At 40.6% G+C, this 21,034-nt stretch overlaps 1 protein-coding gene across 1 annotated transcript in view; it reads right to left on the reverse strand.

The window, feature by feature from the left end:
• Positions 1–5,475: 5,475 nt before the first annotated feature.
• The window catches only part of LOC126335438 (organic cation transporter protein-like), a 112,776-nt gene continuing 97,217 nt past the window's right edge, over positions 5,476–21,034 (reverse strand). The window contains exons 7-11 of the mRNA XM_049998720.1: positions 20,690–20,859; positions 17,785–17,916; positions 8,066–8,256; positions 5,851–5,981; positions 5,476–5,774 (exon numbers count right to left, since the gene is read on the reverse strand). Of these exons, the coding sequence (XP_049854677.1) occupies positions 5,678–5,774; positions 5,851–5,981; positions 8,066–8,256; positions 17,785–17,916; positions 20,690–20,859 (721 nt within the window). The 3' untranslated portion in view covers positions 5,476–5,677. The remainder of the gene's footprint in view (positions 5,775–5,850; positions 5,982–8,065; positions 8,257–17,784; positions 17,917–20,689; positions 20,860–21,034) is intronic.

Genomic DNA, 21,034 nt, shown 5'->3' on the forward strand with positions numbered 1-21,034 from the left:
CACGTTCGGTCTGTGGAATCGGTTCGTCAGTATTTGATGTAGTTTACGAAATATATCCAGCGGTAACGGTAGGTGACTCACCCTGTATATATTCAGTTATGAAATTTGTTATTAACAATCCGAACGAATTAAAAACTAATAGCAGTGTACATGGCTACAACACTAGGAGAAAGGATGATCTTCACTACTCAAGGTTAAATCTAACTTTGGCTCAGAAAGGGGTAAATTATGCTGCCACAGAAGTCTTTGGTCACTTACCTAATAGCATCAAAAGTCTGACAGATAGCCATACAGCATTTAAAAGGAAATTAAAAGAATTTCTGAATGGCAACTCCTTCTACTCATTAGATGAATTTTTGGATATAGTAAGTGGGTAATTTCTCCAACCCCCACAAAAAATTTAAAAAATATTAAGTGTCATGTAATATTTTGTGCAATGCATTATCTTGTATAGACACCTTTTATTAACCTGACACGTTACAATCATTACGAAGTCTCGTATTAATGATCTATGGAACAAGTACTAATCTAATCTGTTTTACTTGACTCTGTAGACCAGTTTCCAAGTACCAGACTACCATTTCAAGGTTCTAAGCCATACCATTCGCCGTTTAGTACTAACTGAAGTTTTATTTATGTGTGTGTGTTAACGCTACTTGTTGGATGATCTCGTTTACAGTTCGGAGAAAGGAGAAGATACACGTCATGCAACAGGACCGTGCTCCAAATATAATTGTTAACCACAGCATCTTTCACTTAACGCCTAATATGTTTTCCTACCATTTTATTATAACTTAACTTGTGGATCACATTTCCAGTGATATTTGCGCTTCATTTCAGCTTCAATGTTCAACCTGCGCCAGTAATGTCGTAGTTAGATGTTAAATGTCTGAGTAATCCAGTGATCAATAAATTGATCCATATATCAGGGAAATAGGGAGCGAGAGTGTGAAATTTATGATCTATTTTCGTATACCTTGTGTTTGTGGTAAACTGTACCCAGAGTGTTTGCAACAATAATTTTATTTCATAATGGATAACGAAATTAATACTGAAAGAAATCTTAGTCATATACATGAACAGATTTTGTGTCGTCACGTCGAGGATTCGTTTCGTGTTCTATGAGACGTTGCGATCCATTGTTATTATTTCTTTGATCACAATAAAAAAGCTGTTTCATTGTTTATGGGATCATGGTCTACGGCAGTGATCAAATTGATAATTCACAATAACCCAAATCTACATTAAAACCAATTATTTGAATATGTGGATTACAACAGCATCGTACCAAGATTAGTGCAATTCGTCAAAACGAATGTCGGCAGTTTCAGTTTTCACGAATTATTATGACATTCCAAACTGATAATAATATCTTACGCTATTTTTATACGCTATAATGAGCAAATTTGCCCAGCGACTTTGACGTATGCACTATACACTATTATATACTAGTGGGACATGAAAACTGAACATCTCTAAAGACATGTTGGAGAAACCCTTACAGCGTATGGTGGCTGCTGGAGTGTAGATATAAAAGTGTCTGCAGGATCTACTGACAGAGTGCAGTAAAACCGCCATAGATGGAGTGAGAACAACGAACTCAGCATTACATCGTCAAGTCCTGAAAGAATGGCCTATTGTTTCCGGCACCGTAATAGGCTACTGTACTTCGCAGATATGCCGACATGTCGAAGAGCACAATTCGTTCAATAAACAGAATTTCCGTAATACACAGAGTGTAACAAAAAGGTATGGCCTCACCTTCAGGAAAAATTCACAAGACGTAGAGGAAGGAAATATATAACAGGGTAAGGCTCCGTAAACCCTTTACTTCTGTGTTAGATCTCAATTTCTACAGCTCTTCAACATATTAAGTATGGGAATCTCGCAGGAAAAGAACATATTAGGATAGTGTGAAACACTCCTAAATGGAAATGTATGCAGATACGATGACTCTGTACATCTATCGGGTGTCCGTACATCTACATCTACATCTACATCTACATGACTACTCTGCAATTCACATTTAAGTGCTTGGCAGAGGGTTCATCGAACCACAATCATACTATCTCTCTACTATTCCACTCCCGAACAGCGAGCGGGAAAAACGAACACCTAAACCTTTCTGTTCGAGCTCTGATTTCTCTTATTTTATTTTGATGATCATTCCTACCCATGTAGGTTGGGCTCAACAAAATATTTTCGCATTCGGAAGAGAAAGTTGGTGACTGAAATTTCGTAAAAAGGTCTCGCAGCGACGAAAAACGTCTATGCTGTAATGACTTCCATCCCAACTCGTGTATCATATCTGCCTCACTCTCTCCCCTATAACGTGATAATACAAAACGAGCTGCCCTTTTTTGCACCCTTTCGATGTCCTCCGTCAATCCCACCTGGTAAGGATCCCACACCGTGCAGCAATATTCTAACAGAGGACGAACGAGTGTAGTGTAAGCTGTCTCTTTAGTGGACTTGTTGCATCTTCTAAGTGTCCTGCCAATGAAACGCAACCTTTGGCTCGCCTTCCCGACAATATTATCTGTGTGGTCCTTCCAACATCACAGCTTTCAAATGCCCCCCCCCCCCCCCCAACACACAAATAAAAGTCTAGTGGATTTAGATGTGGAGAGTGTGAGGGCCAAGGAATTGGTCGACCTCTATCCAACTGTTATTTAAAAGCTCACGAACATTAACATACCACTAAGTTAGCGTGTTCTATAAGAAATCATGGCAAGTTTCTCCGTTGAGCCTGAACGGAAGAGCATAGGGCCCTAGCAAACAGTCACCAACACTGCCGGCCCAAACTTAGAATACCTTTGTTGATGAGGTGATTGCACAATTTCGTGACGATTCTCGACAGCCAATAATAAGGAGAAGGAGTGGACCCGGAATTGAAACATATGGGATTCCCTTCATGGCTCCTCCCTTGTCACTGAAATTTTTTCTCCTTCCAAAAATGTTTTAGATTATTCAGCACAACGTTTTCCATTTCTGTTTGTTGAGTATGATTCAAACCAGATGTGTTTCCCTCGATTGGTGTGATTAAGAAAAGAGCCAGAAAATTAGCTCTAACATGGAAATAAAGTGTTTTCGAACCCGTGTCCATATAATATGTTTGATTCTTGTATGTGTGAAAAATGTTTCCTCACAGCTTGGCCATACCTCTTCGTTACCACCTGCGTTATTGGCAGGTGGTGGCTGCGTGATCCTTCCGAAGTATCCAAAGTATCACCCAACACTTCGGACTAAGATGTCAGCTGTGCATCGATTTTGATGCCGGTGCTCCACGTAAGGTGTACTTGCTCATCGTTCGGGTTGCGGAACGCACCGGTAACTGGTTATCGACGAATCGGATCAGCAGTTACAGCTGAACGCCGACGATCGCAGCACAAGTGATGACCTGCGTTGCACCTAGTGTGTTAAGAACAGTTTTTGGAAGTTGGGCTACGAGTAAGGGTGTGGTTCGTCGGTCTGTCATCACTATACAGACCGCGTCCGATGAAGTAGTAAAAGACGCAGCGTGTCGGGTGAATGATGCGCAACCTGTGCTTAGTAATGAGAACAGATTATACCTAGGAGAGCGGAAACTATTGGAGTGCATTTGACAGGACCAACGTCGGCCATAGCCTACAATGATCTCGAGTGTTTGTTGGAATACTCAACAGCGTTAGAGAATCATCCAGCCCATATTCTTGCCATCTGAGCAACGTGAGGGAGATGTGCTCTTTCAGTACGGTAACGCCTATATACCAACACTCGAATTGCTCAACACACCATACAAGATGTTAGTCATCTGACTTGCCAACACGATCATCGAAATGTCAGCCATCGAGCACGTATGGGATATGATAGCGTATAGTCCGATCTCCTCTGTCTTACCTCCAACACACCTTGGGCACTCGCAACAACATGTGAAGCTGGCGCAGAACATTACCTCCTACGTTTCTGTGAAACTTTTTATGTACAACAGCAGGAATACAGTATAGCTGCAGAGGTAGTCAGTTGTGCCATACATTCTGTCGCTAATCGTATAATCCTACGACTATTATAGAGGTAGACTGTTTGCCGTACATTCTGCCTCTAGTCGTATGAACCTGTGACTATTATCAGATGTGTGCAACTCGAATATGAATAACATGTCATGTTATACCACTGATTTTGCTATTTATTTTTAATTTACTACTGTCGCACATCATTCCTGTAAAGATTTTTTTATCAACGACAGACTGTTCTTATGTAGTGCTTCTTCCGAAAGAAGGAAACGTTGATTGACTGGTGACATTCCATTGTTTGTTTCTCGCTTTTCCATTTTTAAAACAAATATGAGAGTTGGAACTTTAATAGCGGCAACTATTTATTTACAGCTCGTACAAAATAGATATGTGTTTCAAAAGTTTTAATGACCTTCAAAGTAATCACCAGCATTGTGTATAACCCGTTGCCAGTGTGGAAGTCGTAGGATTGTCTTCGCAGTGTCAGTTAAGTTGACAGTTCGAGCGGCGCGGACTGTTGCCCGACGAATTTCTACCTCATCTGAGAACTCACGAGGGCTTAAGTCAGGGGAGTACAGTAAGGTGGTATAGCACTTAGCAGCCTCATTAGTCAAACAAATTAGTAACAACTTACATTGAACGTGCTTGAGCACTGTCCTGCAAAACGATGGTCATGTCCTGCAGAAAGTGGCACCACCTCTGTCTCTATGCTGTTTATTTTTGGAACACAACCTACGACCAGCTTAGAGACAGAAGTGATGACACTTTCTGCAGGACCTGACCATCATTTTGCAGGACAATGCTAAAGCACGTGCAGTGCAAGCTGTTACTGATTTGTTTGACTGATAGGGCTGCTACGTGCTATACCACCTACTGCTTCCCCCTGACTTAAGCCCTTGCAAGTTCAACCCGATCTCTAAACTGAAGGAAGCACTTCACGGCGTTCGCTTCAGAACTGCTACAAATTCGTCGGGCAACAGACCGCGCCGCTCGCACTGTCAACACAACTGGCACTGCTAAGAGTATCCTACGACTTCCAAATCGCTGGCAACGGGTTATACACAATGCTGGTGACCACTTTGACGGTCAATAAAACTTTGAAACACGTATCTATTTTGTACGAGCTGTAAATAAATGGTTGCCACTATTAAAGTTCCAACCCTCGTAATTTATCGGTCGCATTGTTACGTTATCCTTCAGCAGTTGATAAACGCGCTTTCATAAGACTGTCATAGATTCAGAAAACTGACTGTTTGTATCGAGATCCATAATGTGCATATAAAAACTTTAATCTAAAACAATAGCACGTATGGCATGCATGTTCTCGCTTTAAAAGTCAGCACGCATCATTTGTTGAGCAAAACGCTACAAACGTAATAGGAGGCTGCAAAATTGTAGTTTCTGTAGGCATTCATAGATTTTCCTTTTTTTTTCCTTTTTGTATTGCTGTTCCGTAAACTCTTAACGAGATAAAGATCATAAATATATCACAGTCGCATGTTTCCTACTTACTAACTCGATACATTTATCTTATCACTAACAACCTCATTGTAGACAGGTTGTTAAACTATAATCATTTTTCTTTCCACAACACTTAAGCAGTACTTCGGCCGTAAGCTGCTTCCGTGAACTGCTTTTTCTCGATAATACAGCTCACTGCAAAACTTTTCCAATAGCGCGAGGCTTTAAGTAGACATTCGTCTCCTATATGTACCATAACTTCCTTCTTCCACCTTTTCGCCTCTGTTATCTCTCTTCTTTCCATTTTCAGCTGCTTGTGACCTGTAACAAGGATTGTAATACTGTCCTTACTGCGATTTTTCCAATACAATGAGTACTGTGATCAGAATTTACGTACTTATCTTCCACACTTTCCGTCCCAGCACCATCAATGTCGCCAGAATATGCAGTTAATATCAGGGCAAAGAGTCCTCCCAGAACAGTGAAGGCTCCAAAAACTGTTAAAGGCACTGCTTTCCCAAAAACGGCCTGAAAAAGTTAATATCAAAACACTAGAACTATACACAAGCAAACATCGTTCAGAATGGTATGTTAATGTTTGGCTGTAGCCTTATTCCGTGATGTGAAGGATTTTTTTAAATTTTAATTTATACTGATGAAAACTGAATGTCGTTCTCAAAATATTTATGTATATGAAAACGGCAACAGGGAGCAGATTCGTGACAATATGTCATAAAACACATTCCTCAACCTGCACAAGGCTAATTTTACAGTCCTGTCTCATATAACCATTAATAGGGGTGGCTATTATATCACACTTTCAGTGAACCTTATTATTGATCCATTAGAAACAGAGATGGCGGATGAGAGCGGGTGAAGAGATTACGCAGATGTGAAGGTGTTCAGTCTGGGCCAATAGCGTGGTCACTGAGTTATTTGTTTGTTGCTTATTTAGGCCGACCAGATTAGCACCTTAAGGATCTATCTTATATCTGACCAGGCACAACACATACCAATTATATCACTAAAACGTTCACTATAAAATAGTAAAAGACACTAACAATAACAATAGTAAAGAGTCTTATGAATGATATAGATTATTTTAGAAGATTTGAAGCCATGTTGAGGATTATCGGAAGCGGAAGGGATAAAGAAAAGAGAAGAAGATTGGCAGTGATAATGGCAGTTAGGAAAGAACAGAAATAAAATAATTCTGCAAACATGAGAGGGAAAGTTATGGGTAAGGATGGGGGAGGGGGGGGGGAGGGGGGGGAGGGAATTGAAGAGTGTGAGCTGCTAATATATGCGATATATGACTGTTTTCATAGAAAATGTGCCATTAGCTATCTTCTGAAGCTCACAATTTCTTAGATGCTTTTGGAAGATTGTTCCAAAGTCGGGTTCCTGATACAGAAAATGATTTAGAGAAGATGGTAGTATTACGTTATGGTTACAAGCAGCCAACCGACAATTTACTACCCACCGAAATGAAGTCTAAGTCGTTTTACCAAACTGTTCTGCTACTTTAGTCCGAACACGCTTAGTTACTAAACCCTTCACCACTGGATTTAATTAAATTATTGGCCTGCTATCAACTAGCGCTTACATCCAAAAAGTGACCCTAACTAAAAGGAATAAAATGAAAATAAATAAAGCAAAACTAATTTATGCTGCCTATCGAAAGGGCTCCAGCAACCAGTTCCTAATAGATCAATCAATAGCCTTTGGCTAAGCTAATCCTTTTACTCGAACGCATTAAACTTGGTATTACTTATCCGCTAGAAGCTATTAAAACACCGAATTTTACGAGGGAGACTGGTGTAAACAGACGACATATTTAGTAGTATAAGAAGTTTAACAAAGATTTTCAATTACGAAAGCTCTACGTTCATAAAAAAGTCATAAGGGCAACGGAAAGAGACAAAACTGCAGAAATTATGTGTGCTACCAACAGCTTATATCAAGTGACAACACTACTTAAATGGTGATACAAGGGAAAACTTTGGCTTTCCCTGGGAGCGAAAGATTTTATTCCGAGCGCCTTGCTTCCAAACGCTATATTATAGGAAATAGAATACTGCAGAAGCTTGGAAATGGATTCTGCAAATTAACAAAAGTTTGCTCTCAATTACTAAAATTGTCTCCTCAGCATTACAAGTACACATATTTTATGACTTCTGCTTTTTCTTCCGTAAGTACATAGAAGCCCGTATCCTAAAGAGAAACAGCCCTTGAGAATTAAAAGAGTAATATATATGCCACTCTCTGTAGAATATTTTGCTGAAGTTTTGTTTAAAACATAAATTTTCAAACTTGCTTACTCTTATTGGAGGGCCATGAATAATATTATATCGAAACAAAAGAAACTTACCAGGAAACGTTTATATGAGAACATTTTGTATTGTTCAACCCTACATTATAATTACATTTACTTCAGTAAAATAGATCGTCCATCATTTTCTAAACCTTAGCTGCTTATTCGAGAGATCAATGTCACAGGCGAGTAAACATCTGTGACACCTGCTTAACAGAAACGTGTTTGCTTTTCGGTCGGCAGCAGTTAACTCACAAAACACTAGATTTGTTATTGTTCTTAGTATGAGTAAGGTTACCAGATTTCCAATGAAGGGAGCAAACAGAAGAACACACCGGCCGAGCGTTACGCAAGAGAACATCCCAAGCACTCTGTGGCTTTCAGCAAAAACACTTCCAGTTGCAAAAGTCACAACTGTGAGGCAGGTTGCTATAGCCACACGCCCAAACATTGCAACCATTAACAGCACGTAGTAGAGATCTCCCATGTCTGCAACAAAATTTCAAATGTTTTCAAATTCATAAATTAACATAACTGCGTAGACAAAGCAGCCGGGCTTTATCTCACAAAATGGGAAATAATCTGTATTAATAATCGTAAGGAGTGACTGCTTGTAAAATAAGGTAAAGTATGTATCACTGATAAGAGTGATGTCAATGCTAATGTATTTACATCTGTGTGTATACACACATGGTTTATAAAAACAAGTGTCAGAAACTTCACGGATTTATTTTTGACATGACAATATTTCAAAAAGTTCATGTGAACATGGGTTCGATAATCCTTCGTTAAGGAGGTATGAAAGAAATTCCCTACAGTACCTACTGTTTGTGTAATTTACCTCAAATGTGCATTTTTACTCCGTTCCTTGATTATAGTTGGTCATGGCATGTGTTTTGTTTTGTATGACTGTCGTTCTATTTTAGAGTTAACACCAATCACAACGATGTAATCAGTGTGTGAAATGACGGATACGCAATACATGTAGAGCCTAGAAGGTAGAAACACAAACGCAGCACCTCAATTTAGTGCTGAACGTTACGTACCTTATTCATTAACGAAGCTGGCTTCACACGTGTTGGGATCTTCAGTTGTTATGACAGTCATGTCTGGGATCTTCAGACCCCTCATTTAGTGCGATAAGAAAGCAATCAAAGAGATTGAGTCTCAGCGTGTTGGGTGAATCACTCATGATCATCTCCATTGGCTTCTTGTTCATTCCGCAAAATCTTACTGGACAAAAGTATCCGCAATTTCTCAGACATAAGTTGTTTCATTTACTTGATGTTGCGCGTCTAGACATCACCCAACGAATGTGGTTTATGTACGATGGCGTTCCACCTCATTTGCAGGGATAGTTCGCCAGTATCTCGATAGCCAGTTTCCGGTCAGGTGGATTGGACGAAAAGGTTCCATTGTACGTTCTGCCCTATCGGTCAATTTGATTCCAATGGATTTTTTCCTCTGGAGATATTCAGAACACTTGTTGTATTCAACTCTCGTATCCCCTTTCCATGTTCTGAGGAAGCACATCGTAAAGAGATCTGAGCAAATACGGAGCACACCAGGATATTTCCAAAAAGCAAGGCAAAATATGCTTCAAGGGATGCGTCGAAGCAGGAGGTGATCACTTCGAGCAGTCCCAGGAAATGTAAACGTGTTTGGTAAATGTATCATTTTTGTGCCGTGAATAATAAACCGTTTCATACCTCCCTAGCGAAGAATTTTCGGATCCTTGTTCACATAAACTTTTTGTAAGGTTTTGATGTCAAGGGTAAAGCCTTAAGGTTCTGACCCACGTTTTTATGTACCCCGTATAACTACATCTACAATGCACAAGATGAGTCACATATGACGTGAACGGTTTTCGTGAACGGTTCCAGATACTGAAAGGAGGTTTTCGGCAAATGATAGTACACTAAGGGGCGAGTGCTTTGGTATGTGATGGACAGCCTTAATTAAGCAAGTATCTTTAATAGAAAAATATACTTTTTAACAGCATCTGAAAGCGCTTGAAAAGTCGAGTCCAGTGATACGATGCTTGTTATTGTTGAGGTGGAAACTGTTGTCAAAAGAATCCGAGAAATATTCTAAAATTGAAAGACAAGTCGGTCGGAATCGGCTATTGTGTTCTAGATATGCCCATGTCAGACTACCCAGGCTCCGTCGTTATTTCAAACATTTCGACTGTTTACTTGTCTGCACTGCAGAGCTAGCAGAAACTGCTTCGTCTGCCGGCAGGCAATTTCTGCTTCAACATTCTTGTATGCAAACATGTGCTCCAATAAGGAGGAGTTAGACATTATACGGCGAATGGCAGTACGAGATGTGTCGTCAAGGAATATGTGATCAGCCAGTGGAGGATCATTCGCATCTTTCACCAACATAAATTCCACTTTTATTATCTATAACAACACCAGGCATCCTGAGGACGTGCTTACGATAGTCGCATAGGATTTTGTTGGTTTCCCTGCGTCGCTTAGAAAAGACACAACTTTTTCCAACGTTTGCTCTTTTTCGACGAACCATGGTAATTGTAACTTACTTGATATGCACTACTGCTCAACTGAATGTCCATTCTGGCTTCGTCAGGTACTAAAAAGACAGTGATGCGTATACGTATAGTGTGGCATCACAGTCAGTTCCATTGTTGGACCATACTTCATCTCAGGAATGTTAAATGGAAATATAGACGCACATTTTCTTTCGAACATTCCATATGTTGTTCTAGAAAAGGTACCACTGGATAAGCGGCACCATGTGTTTCCAACACAACGGCTGCCCAGCTGTCTTCCAGTGTTACAACGTAAATACTGAATGAACATGCAATCACATATCATTCAATGCACTTTCATCTGTTCATCTATCTCTCGAACGGCGGTTGCGGATGTGCCTTGTAGTCGATGCAAACAATTTTGAGCACATACTTAAGCGTAAATCTACGTTCCGCTTAGAAAAGCACTTATTTCGTGGGTGGCAGTGAAGGTAGCAAATCACGCCGTTGCATGGGCAAATTCAAGAGTCCCGCCAGATACAGTGTCGCCAAACATGTCCTTCATTTGGTTTTCTAAACCAAACAAGAGAATGATACAAAAAATTGGACACTTCAGCATTCTTCTGTAGCACCACATTTGGAAAGCTTCTATTCTCATCTTGTCTAAACTGTTTGCCGTCCACGTCTCATTCCATACGTGGCTACACCCCATACAAATACTTTCAGAAAGAACTTCGTGACACTTAAATTTATACTCCATGTTAACAAATTCCTCTTCTTTAGAAACGCTTTCTTTGTCATTGCCAGTCTACATTTTATATTCTCCCTACTTCGACCATCGTCAGTTATTTTGCTTCCCAAACAGCAAAACTGATTTACTACTTTATGTCTCATTTCATTGTCTAATTCCTTCAGCATCACCTAATTTAATTCAATTGCATTCCATTATCATAGATTTGATTTTGTTGATGTTCATATTATATGCTCCTTTCAAGATACTGTCCATTCTATTCAACTGCTCTTCCAAGTGCTTCGCCGTCTCGACAGAATCACAATACGATTGACAAGCCACAAAGTTTTTTATTTCTTCGCCCTGGACTTTAACCCTTGCTCCAAATTTTTCTGCTTGCTCAATATACAGATTGAATAACATCAACCCTGTCTCACTCCCTTCTCAGCCGCTGGCTCTCTTTCATGCCCCTCAACTCTTATCATTGACATCTGCTTTCTGTACAAATTGTAAATAGCCTTTCGCTCCTTGTATTTTACCCCTTCCACCTTTAGAGTGTGAAAGAGACTATTCCAGTCAACATTGTCAAAAGCTCCCTCTATATCTACAAACGTAGTTTTGCCTTTCCTTAACCTATCTTCTATGACAAGTCGTAGGGTAAGTATTGCCTCCCGTGTTCCTACATTTCTCCAGAATCGAAACTGATGTTCCCCAAGGTCCGCTTCTACCAGTTTTTCCATTCTACTGTAAACGATTCGTGGTAGTATTTTGAAACCGCGACTTATTGAACTGATAGTTCGGTAATTTTCCCACCTTTCAGCACCTGCTTCCTTTGGAATTCGGATTACTACATTCTTATTGAAGTCTGAGGGTATTTTGCCTGTCTCATACATCTTGCTCACCAGATGGAAGAGTTTTGTCAGGGCTGGCTCTCCCAAAGGCTATCAGTAGCTCTAACGAAATATTATCTACTCCCAGGGATTTGTTTCTGTTTAAGTCACTCAGTGCTTTGTCAAATTCTTCAGGCAGTATTATATCTCCCTTCTCATTTTCCGCTACGTCCTCTTCCATTTCCATAATATTGCCCTGAAGTAAATCTCCCTTGTATAAACCCCTTTATATATTCCTTCCACCTTTCCGATTACCCTTTTTTGCTTAGGACTGGTTTTTCCATCTGATATCTTGATATTCGTACAGGTGGTTCTCTTTTCCCCAAAGGTCTCTTTAATTTTCCTGTAGGCGGTATCTATCTTACCCTTAGTGATATATGCTTCTGTATCCTTACATTTATCCTCGAGCGATTGCTGCTTAGCCATTTTGTACTTCCTGTCCATCTCATTTTTTAGACTTTTGTATTATTTTCGTGTGCTTCATTTTTTCATTTTTATATTTAATAGATTAAATAAAATTTCTCTTGTGTTTCCCAAGGATTTCTACTAGCCCTCGTCTTTTTTACCTACTTGATCCTCTACTGCCTTCACCATTTCATCTGTCAAAGCTACCCATCCTTCTCCTACTGTATTTCTTTCCCCTGTTCTTATAAATCGTTCCTTACTTCTTACTCTGAAATCCTTTACAACTTCTGTTTCTTTCTCTTTATCCAGGTCCCATCTCCTTAAACTCCTGCCTTTTTGCAGTTTCTTCAGTTTTAATCTGCAGTCTTTAACCAGTAAGTTGAGGTCAGAAGCCACATCTGCCCCTGGAAATGTCTTACAATTTAAAATCAGGTTCCTAAATCTCTGTTTAACCCTTATAGAATCAATCTGAAACCTTGGGGTGTTTCTAGGTCTCTTCCACGCGTACAACCTTGTCTCATGATTCTTAAAGCAAGTGTAACCTATGATTAAATTTTGTACTGTGTGAAATTCTACCAGGTGCCAATCGTTCCTTTCTCCCAGACCATATTCATTTACTACTTTTCTTTCTTTTCCTTTTCCTACTATCGAATTCCAATTAACTTTTTGGCTCGCTTAGCTATCTGAATAATTTCTTTTATCTCATCATGCATTTCCTCAATCTCCTCCTCATCTGTGGACCTAGTTGGCATATCAACTTGTACCACTGTGGTGGGTGTGGGCTTTGTGTCATCTTGGCTACAATAGTGCCTAGAGTAGCTGCAATAGATTATCTGCTTTTTTATTTTTTACTCATTATTAAACATACTCCTACATTATCGCTATTTGAATTTGTATTTATAACCCTGTATTCACTCGGCCAGAAGTCCTGTTCCTCCTGACACCGTACTTCACACAATTAAAAACTTTCTTCCGGTGTGAGATTATTATCATTGCTGTTGAAGTGCGCACAATCTATCGTAACTTCAAAAATTTCAGCGTGTTCATTCTTTCAGTGCAGCCTTGTGACAGAACGAATTGGTTCAGCTGCACACTTCTGGGTTCCCTTGATTCATTTCATGCACCCTGCACTGACAACTGAAATAATTTAGTATATCTAGTTATTCTTTTCAGGCCAAGTGGCTGTGTGGAGAATAAATCAAGTGTCTTCCAGGTATGGGTCTTCTTTGCAGCTCAGGTGCTTGTGTGTGTGAAATGCAGGTGTGTTCCTGTTACAGTTCTACTATTCAGCTCAGAATGGCATGCTTCACTTACGAGTTAGTTATAGAGCATCCAAAATTATCCCATAAAGGCAAGACCCAGGCCACAGGACCTTCTTACCCTAATCCTGCTGCACCACCAGCTGATGGCTGCTGCAAGCAACCCAGCACGACGAAAGTCGACTGGAGCCTCCTCGCCTGTGCACTTTGTGAGTGGACACTGATGACCAGGACAGGGGCAGGGGCAGGGAGGACGTGAAGCTCTCTGCACAGGCTTCGCACATGCTGCCTGGTCCAATACTCACACATTGCTCCAGAGATCACGCAAAAATTGTTTATAAATATATAGCAGATCACAGAATTCGAAATTGTTTATGGTGGAGCAAAAGAGCTCAGAAATTTGACCGATTTCCATTACTCAATTTTGAAGTACAAAATTTTTAAGTAGCACAATTGGCGTATCTCCAACATAGTTATAAATATATAAACGCCAATTCAATCAGTTTAACTTTGGACAAGCAATCTTTCAGGCTTCGATTTTAAGCTGGAAAGATGGGTTATCTTGCACATAGTAGTAGATATAAGACGCCAATTCAAATTGCTACCAATTATGATTTTCATATCAAAAATTTCCCTCTATTGACCCTATTTTCAGCATCTTGAATTTTAGTATCACATATGCACAAGATCTGTTATCTTGGTTTATTCCCACAACACTACATGAATGACAAGATGGGGGGAGGGGAGGAAAGGGAGGAGGTTGACTTGAGGGGGAGGAGTGATCTTGAAGACAGTACTTTAGTGGAGAGGGAAATCTGGCAACATTTCATAGGGGAGGAAGATGGGGACATGGAAAGGGACGAGGTGACCTTGAGTGTGTCTTTGAAGGGGTGACCTTGATGACAGACTTTTAAGGGGAGAGGAGAAATGTGGCAACTCTACATGTGGAAGAGGTAGGTGTCACATTGAGGGTGAGTGGGAAAATCTGGCAACAGTTCAGTCCATTCTGCACTACTAACCAAGCCCTAAGCTGAAACCTGTAGTGTGGGCTCTACAGATACTTAATTTTGTCATAAATAACCCTCACAAATTGCTCTTTACAACAATTTTAGAATTGAAAGACTATAACAGAGCATTTAAGGTATATTATTTTGTGGTGTAAAATTTTGCTTTACACTCACATGAGTAATAAATTGTTGCAATTAATAAATGAAAGAATTGAAATCATTATGGTAGTTAACATCTTTATGAATAACCATATTTTTTTAAAAAAATAACAGGAATCGTCACCTTAGTGTGCGCTAATAACGAGTAGATGGGCAAATATCTATTAGGTACATTATGTATGTATATTGTGGACAGTTGGGAATGTGGGTCTCACGGGAAGCGTGCAAAGGACAAGTCTGTATCCTCGGTGGCTCAGCTGGGCCAGCACGGTAACTCAGCGTTTTGGGTCAAAGGGTTAGCTGCCCTCTGTAATAAAAAAAAACTGAGTTTATGGATCAAAGACGAAATGAAACGGATATCTTGCGAAGTGGATACAACGAACTAAAACGAAAAAAAGGGGATTAATTTAAAATAAAGAAAAAGATGGATAGAGCGTCTGCCATGTAAGCAGGAGATCCCAGGTTCGAGTACGGGTCGCGGCACACATTTTCAGCTGTCCCCATCGAGGTATATCAACAACACCTGTCGGCAGCTGAGGGTTTCAATTAATTATCATTTATTCTAGAGAAGCTGCATGGTCATCAATGGTATCTGTTCTTTCGAGAACAGTTACTATATTCATATATATATATATATATATATATATATATATATATATATATATATATATATATATATTCTTTCTCCACTTGAAATCTTTGTTCATATATTTTTAATTACTTTTATGTAATAATTTCGATTTAATTTCTTTTGTTTTATAATCCTACGTTTACATCTACATTATTGTATTCATCATAACCCGTCTGTCATTTAAATTTTCATTTGTGTTATTTTGTCTATAGTGGAATAGGTATTTAGGTTATGTTTTAAATGTTTTACGATGATTACCGTCCAAAAACTGCACACCTCATAACAATAATACATTTTTCATATCGTTGCACAAATATAAATACACTCCTGGAAATGGAAAAAAGAACACATTGACACCGGTGTGTCAGACCCACCATACTTGCTCCGGACACTGCGAGAGGGCTGTACAAGCAATGATCACACGTACGGCACAGCGGACACACCAGGAACCGCGGTGTTGGCCGTCGAATGGCGCTAGCTGCGCAGCATTTGTGCACCGTCGCCGTCAGTGTCAGCCAGTTTGCCGTGGCATACGGAGCTCCATCGCAGTCTTTAACACTGGTAGCATGCCGCGACAGCGTGGACGTGACCCGTATGTGCAGTTGACGGACTTTGAGCGAGGGCGTATAGTGGGCATGCGGGAGGCCGGGTGGACGTACCGCCGAATTGCTCAACACGTGGGGCGTGAGGTCTCCAAAGTACATCGATGTTGTCGCCAGTGGTCGGCGGAAGGTGCACGTGCCCGTCGACCTGGGACCGGACCGCAGCGACGCACGGATGCACGCCAAGACCGTAGGATCCTACGCAGTGCCGTAGGGGACCGCACCGCCACTTCCCAGCAAATTAGGGACACTGGTGCTCCTGGGCTATCGGCGAGGACCATTCGCAACCGTCTCCATGAAGCTGGGCTACGGTCCCGCACACCGTTAGGCCGTCTTCCGCTCACGCCCCAACATCGTGCAGCCCACCTCCAGTGGTGTCGCGACAGGCGTGAATTGAGGGACGAATGGAGACGTGTCGTCTTCAGCGATGAGAGTCGCTTCTACCTTGGTGCCAATGATGGTCGTATGCGTGTTTGGCGCCGTGCAGGTGAGCGCCACAATCAGGACTGCATACGACCGAGGCACACAGGGCCAACACCCGGCATCATGGTGTGGGGAGCGATCTCCTACACTGGCCGTACACCTCTGGTGATCGTCGAGGGGACACTGAATAGTGCACGGTACATCCAAACCGTCATCGAACCCATCGTTCTACCATTCCTAGACCGGCTAGGGAACTTGCTGTTCCAACAGGACAATGCACGTCCGCATGTATCCCGTGCCACCCAACGTGCTCTAGAAGGTGTAAGTCAACTACCCTGGCCAGCAAGATCTCCGGATCTGTCCCCCATTGAGCATGTTTTGGACTGGATGAAGCGTCGTCTCACGCGGTCTGCACGTCCAGCACGAACGCTGGTCCAACTGAGGCGCCAGGTGGAAATGGCATGGCAAGCCGTTCCACAGGACTACATACAGCATCTCTACGATCGTCTCCATGGGAGAATAGCAGCCTGCATTGCTGCGAAAGGTGGATATACACTGTACTAGTGCCGACATTGTGCATGCTCTGTTGCCTATGTCTATGTGCCTGTGGTTCTGTCAGTGTGACCATGTGATGTATCTGACCCCAGGAATGTGTCAATAAAGTTTCCCCTTCCTGGGACAATGGATTCACGGTGTTCTTATTTCAATTTCCAGGAGTGTAGATTATTTCGTCTTTAGCTTTGAACTGATAGATCAGAATGTTCAAATAATTGAATATTATTGTAGATAAATATAATTAAATTCATATTCACGAAAATTCGGATTGTAAAAAGAATAATATAAAGAAAAAATGAAACAAATGGAGAAGTTCAGTGATTAAAATGATGTGAGAAAGAAACATAAGTAATTACGATAAATATTTAAAAATTAAAAAAAAGATAAGTCCGGCTGAGAATATTCGATCCACAATCTCCTGCATGCCATTCTGTTCTGCTACCCATTCCACCACACTACCAGACCGTATAAAGTGCCTTTTTTTTAACGCTATTGAGTGTCACACAAAATTCCGAATATTTTTTCGTCAATCACTTGCGCGTGTGTGTGTGTGTCTGTGTGTGTGTGAGAGAGAGAGACAGAGAGAGAGAGAGAGAGAGAGAGAGACAGAGAGAGAGAGAGAGAGAGAGAGAGAGAGATTAGATATGTCTGGTCTACTAAAATAATCGCTGCCCATTATAACCTGTAGGTTATCGTGACTCGTCGGCTGTCCGAGCGGATAATCCCCGACAACAAAAATAAAAAATAGAAATAAACATTTAACGTGTACAGCACACCACATATTGCGATAATAATTAGCACATTCGTTGTGCATAACAAAAAATCTGATTTAAAAGACTGATTGGTGAAAGAAAATACTGACCATCTGGCAAAATCCAAGATAATATATACACCGATCCTCCTGTAATATTAATTATTCCCATTGGGAGCCACGGATTGGATGCCCACAGAAGCAGCGAGAGTCCAAGAAGTGTGCCTGCTATTTCTGCTACTCCTGAAACAAAAGCCGGTCATTTTATAAATAAAAATACAACAGTATTTCTTGTGTTGTTCCTTGCCATTACTGGGATTCGGGTCCATTTAGTTTCGATGACTGAGTACTTCAGAAGTCCTGTCTTTAGCAAGGGTGGTGGGAGAGAGAGGGGGGGGGGAAGGGGGGGCGAAGGGGTGGTCTACATTCCATAATGACAAATACTACATCTGTATACAGGGCGTTTATAAATGAATATCGGGGTTTTTACGCTTTATATTATTTATTACATTAAACTTACAGTTACAAATGATATGCCAAATGAAAGAGAAACTCAAACAGTTGTGTTTCGCACCAGTGCGCATGCGCAGCGCGCAACCTTTTCGCCTTCCTTTTTAATTTATTTTTTTATTTTTTATGGGTCTTTCTTTTTTGGTGAACCTACTGTAACTGGCACTTATTACATTGATACACTAGAGCAATGGCTCTTCCCTCAGTTGGAAGAAGCTGAGCCAGACAACTTCATTTTCCAGCAAGATAGTGCGGCACCTCACTGGCATAGCGAAGTACGATTGGTTGAACTTCACTGTACCCAAGCGCTGGATAGGCCGCAAGGAGCCCAATGACAGGGATTGCTTTGCATGGCCTCCACGTTCACCCGACCCAACGCCATGCGATTTTTTCTTTTGGGGCTTCATCAGGGATCGTGTGAACGTGCCTCCGCTACCACCAGACCTCCCTGAATTAAGAAACCGGATTGAAGCAGCTGTTGCTACAATCACTGAAGAAACACTAAGCAACGTCTGGAAAACACTCGGCTATAGACTTGATGTGTGCCGTGTGACAAATGGTGTTCACACCGAACATTTATAAGGTTCATGGTAAAACTGTTTGAGTTGCTCTTTCATTCGACATATCATTTGTAACTGTAAGTTTAATAAAATAAATACTATAGAGCTTTAAAACGCTAAGACTTGTTTACATTCACATTATCAGCTGCATATATTATAAATGCTGATTGTTTTCGATAATACAAGTGTAGCTATCAGATCTACAAATGAAAATAATGTAACAACAGGTAGCTATTAAAATGGACAAACAAAAAAGAAAACATTTAAAGAACTTTGAAGTTATTATTTTACCTGGATATTAAAAAATGAAGATGATTCAAAATATTTTAATAACAGCCATATGTCACACATTAAAAGGATAATCCCCCACGCTGCCCTGAGATTCTGCATGCAGTTTCTAATGATACATAACATATTACTAAAGCCACATATGTCAGAGATGAAGGAGAGAGGGATAAGAGGTAGGAAAGGGGGGGGGGATAGTAAGAGGAAGTGGACACGGAGGAATGGCCAGGGTCAAACGGACAGACATCGCACCGAAATAATATGCCACCAATCTGTAGGCGATATAGCTGGGTACAGGGTACATTACCTTAGCAAACTACTTAAGATCAATCGAATCTCTGTCGTTTAGCTGGGCTTGCGTTGCTGCCGCAAAATTATACTTTCCCCTGTCACACACTTCGCACTTCTTGCGCGATTAGAAAGCCTTGAAATACTTCTCAGACAATCATAGTGTGATGGTCAGTTTACTAACCCTGTATTTCACGTGCTCAGTTGTTACGATCCGGCAAGGCAGCACGAACTGTAAGTCAAATCCTGTCATCCTGTTGCTCTCTCCATCTAATACACTGTACCGGGTTCATTATGTAAGAGGTTTACTGTTCACTACCCTACTGGAGCAAATGTAATTTCGATGTATGGCTCACGCGCTGCCTGCGATATAAAACATCTCTGCTGCAGTAGAATCGCAGGTCAGAGCAGTGTCGGCAGTAGCAATAATAATCGCTCGATCCTACAGGGCGATCGAAATAGTTCGTTGTTATGAAGCAGTTGCAATAGGTCGCTGTTATGGAGAAGTCGTAGTAGCTCAGCGCTACAGTATAGTTGCTAGCCATGTAAGAGCAGTAGCAGTCGCCCCTGGTGCAGCGCAGTTCATTGCCATCTAGTGTAAGGTAAACTTTATTATTCTTCATCGCCATGCGCCTACTTAAATTTGTTGTCTGAGATGTTAATATGAATTTGTTTCAATCTTTTTGTGATTTGATTTTATCGATTATAAATTGTTTTTGAAACCCTGCAACTGTAGAAACAATAGGTTTGTTTATTAATAAATAAATCTTCTGCTACTAGTAAAATAAAGAAAAATCGTAACTGGTAGCAGAAGATTTATTTATTAATAAACAAATCTATTACTTTTTGTGATTTGTCAGCACTAATTAAGTCAGACTTGTAATGTTCAATTTTTAATGTGATGGTTTGCAGAAATGTTTTTCAGAACATAATTTTTTACCGGTCATTTACTTGAATTTAAATATTTTACAAATTTGTTTAATAATCAGGGAACCAGCTATGTAGCTGTGTCAAAAAGCAAAGTCAGTTTTTTTTTTAGAATAAATCAAATCTCAGACAAATGTTGTTCAGCAGTAGTAGATAGGCCAGCATTGCACTTAGTGCCATTTAGGAGCAGATATATAGACAGCGTTATCCGGCGACACCATTATGAGGTAAGAATTTTTCAGTTTATTCAGGTTGATTTCACAGGGCCATGACGTAGCGCTGCTTACGTCCAAAATTTATCAGTTTCCATTCTCAGTCAATTTTGTACGAGAAATTTTTGTATACGAGAAGGTTACAACACTTAAGTACTATGGTGGCAAAGGGCTCTTGAGTAACCGAAGGTGGAAATGTCAGTACTGTGTAAATCTAATGGGCTTGTTACTAACCTGCACCGATGGTGTTTATCAGCAGTGAGGACCCCCAGTTCTTGGCGTTGAGCAAACCACCGTAATAGCTCACTAAGGTAAAAATCCAGATGGAGTGGACCGCTGTGTACCTCGACCAACGTCGGAAGCTCTTGCGTAAAGGGGGCAGCGACATTTTATCGTCTTTCGCACTTAAAGGAAAGAGGAAAAATACACTTAGTATTAATTCTCCAACTCTGAAATTACTGATAATGTTTCTGTTAACCTACAGTCATGTTAAACACTTCTGCAAACAACTACTGTAACCTGTTTGAAAACAACGCATTCTTTTCTTTAAATGAATAATTAAAATCACAGAAGCTATCT

The sequence above is a fragment of the Schistocerca gregaria genome, chromosome 2, assembly GCF_023897955.1.
Source record: "Schistocerca gregaria isolate iqSchGreg1 chromosome 2, iqSchGreg1.2, whole genome shotgun sequence".
NCBI classification, from domain to species: domain Eukaryota; kingdom Metazoa; phylum Arthropoda; class Insecta; order Orthoptera; family Acrididae; genus Schistocerca; species Schistocerca gregaria.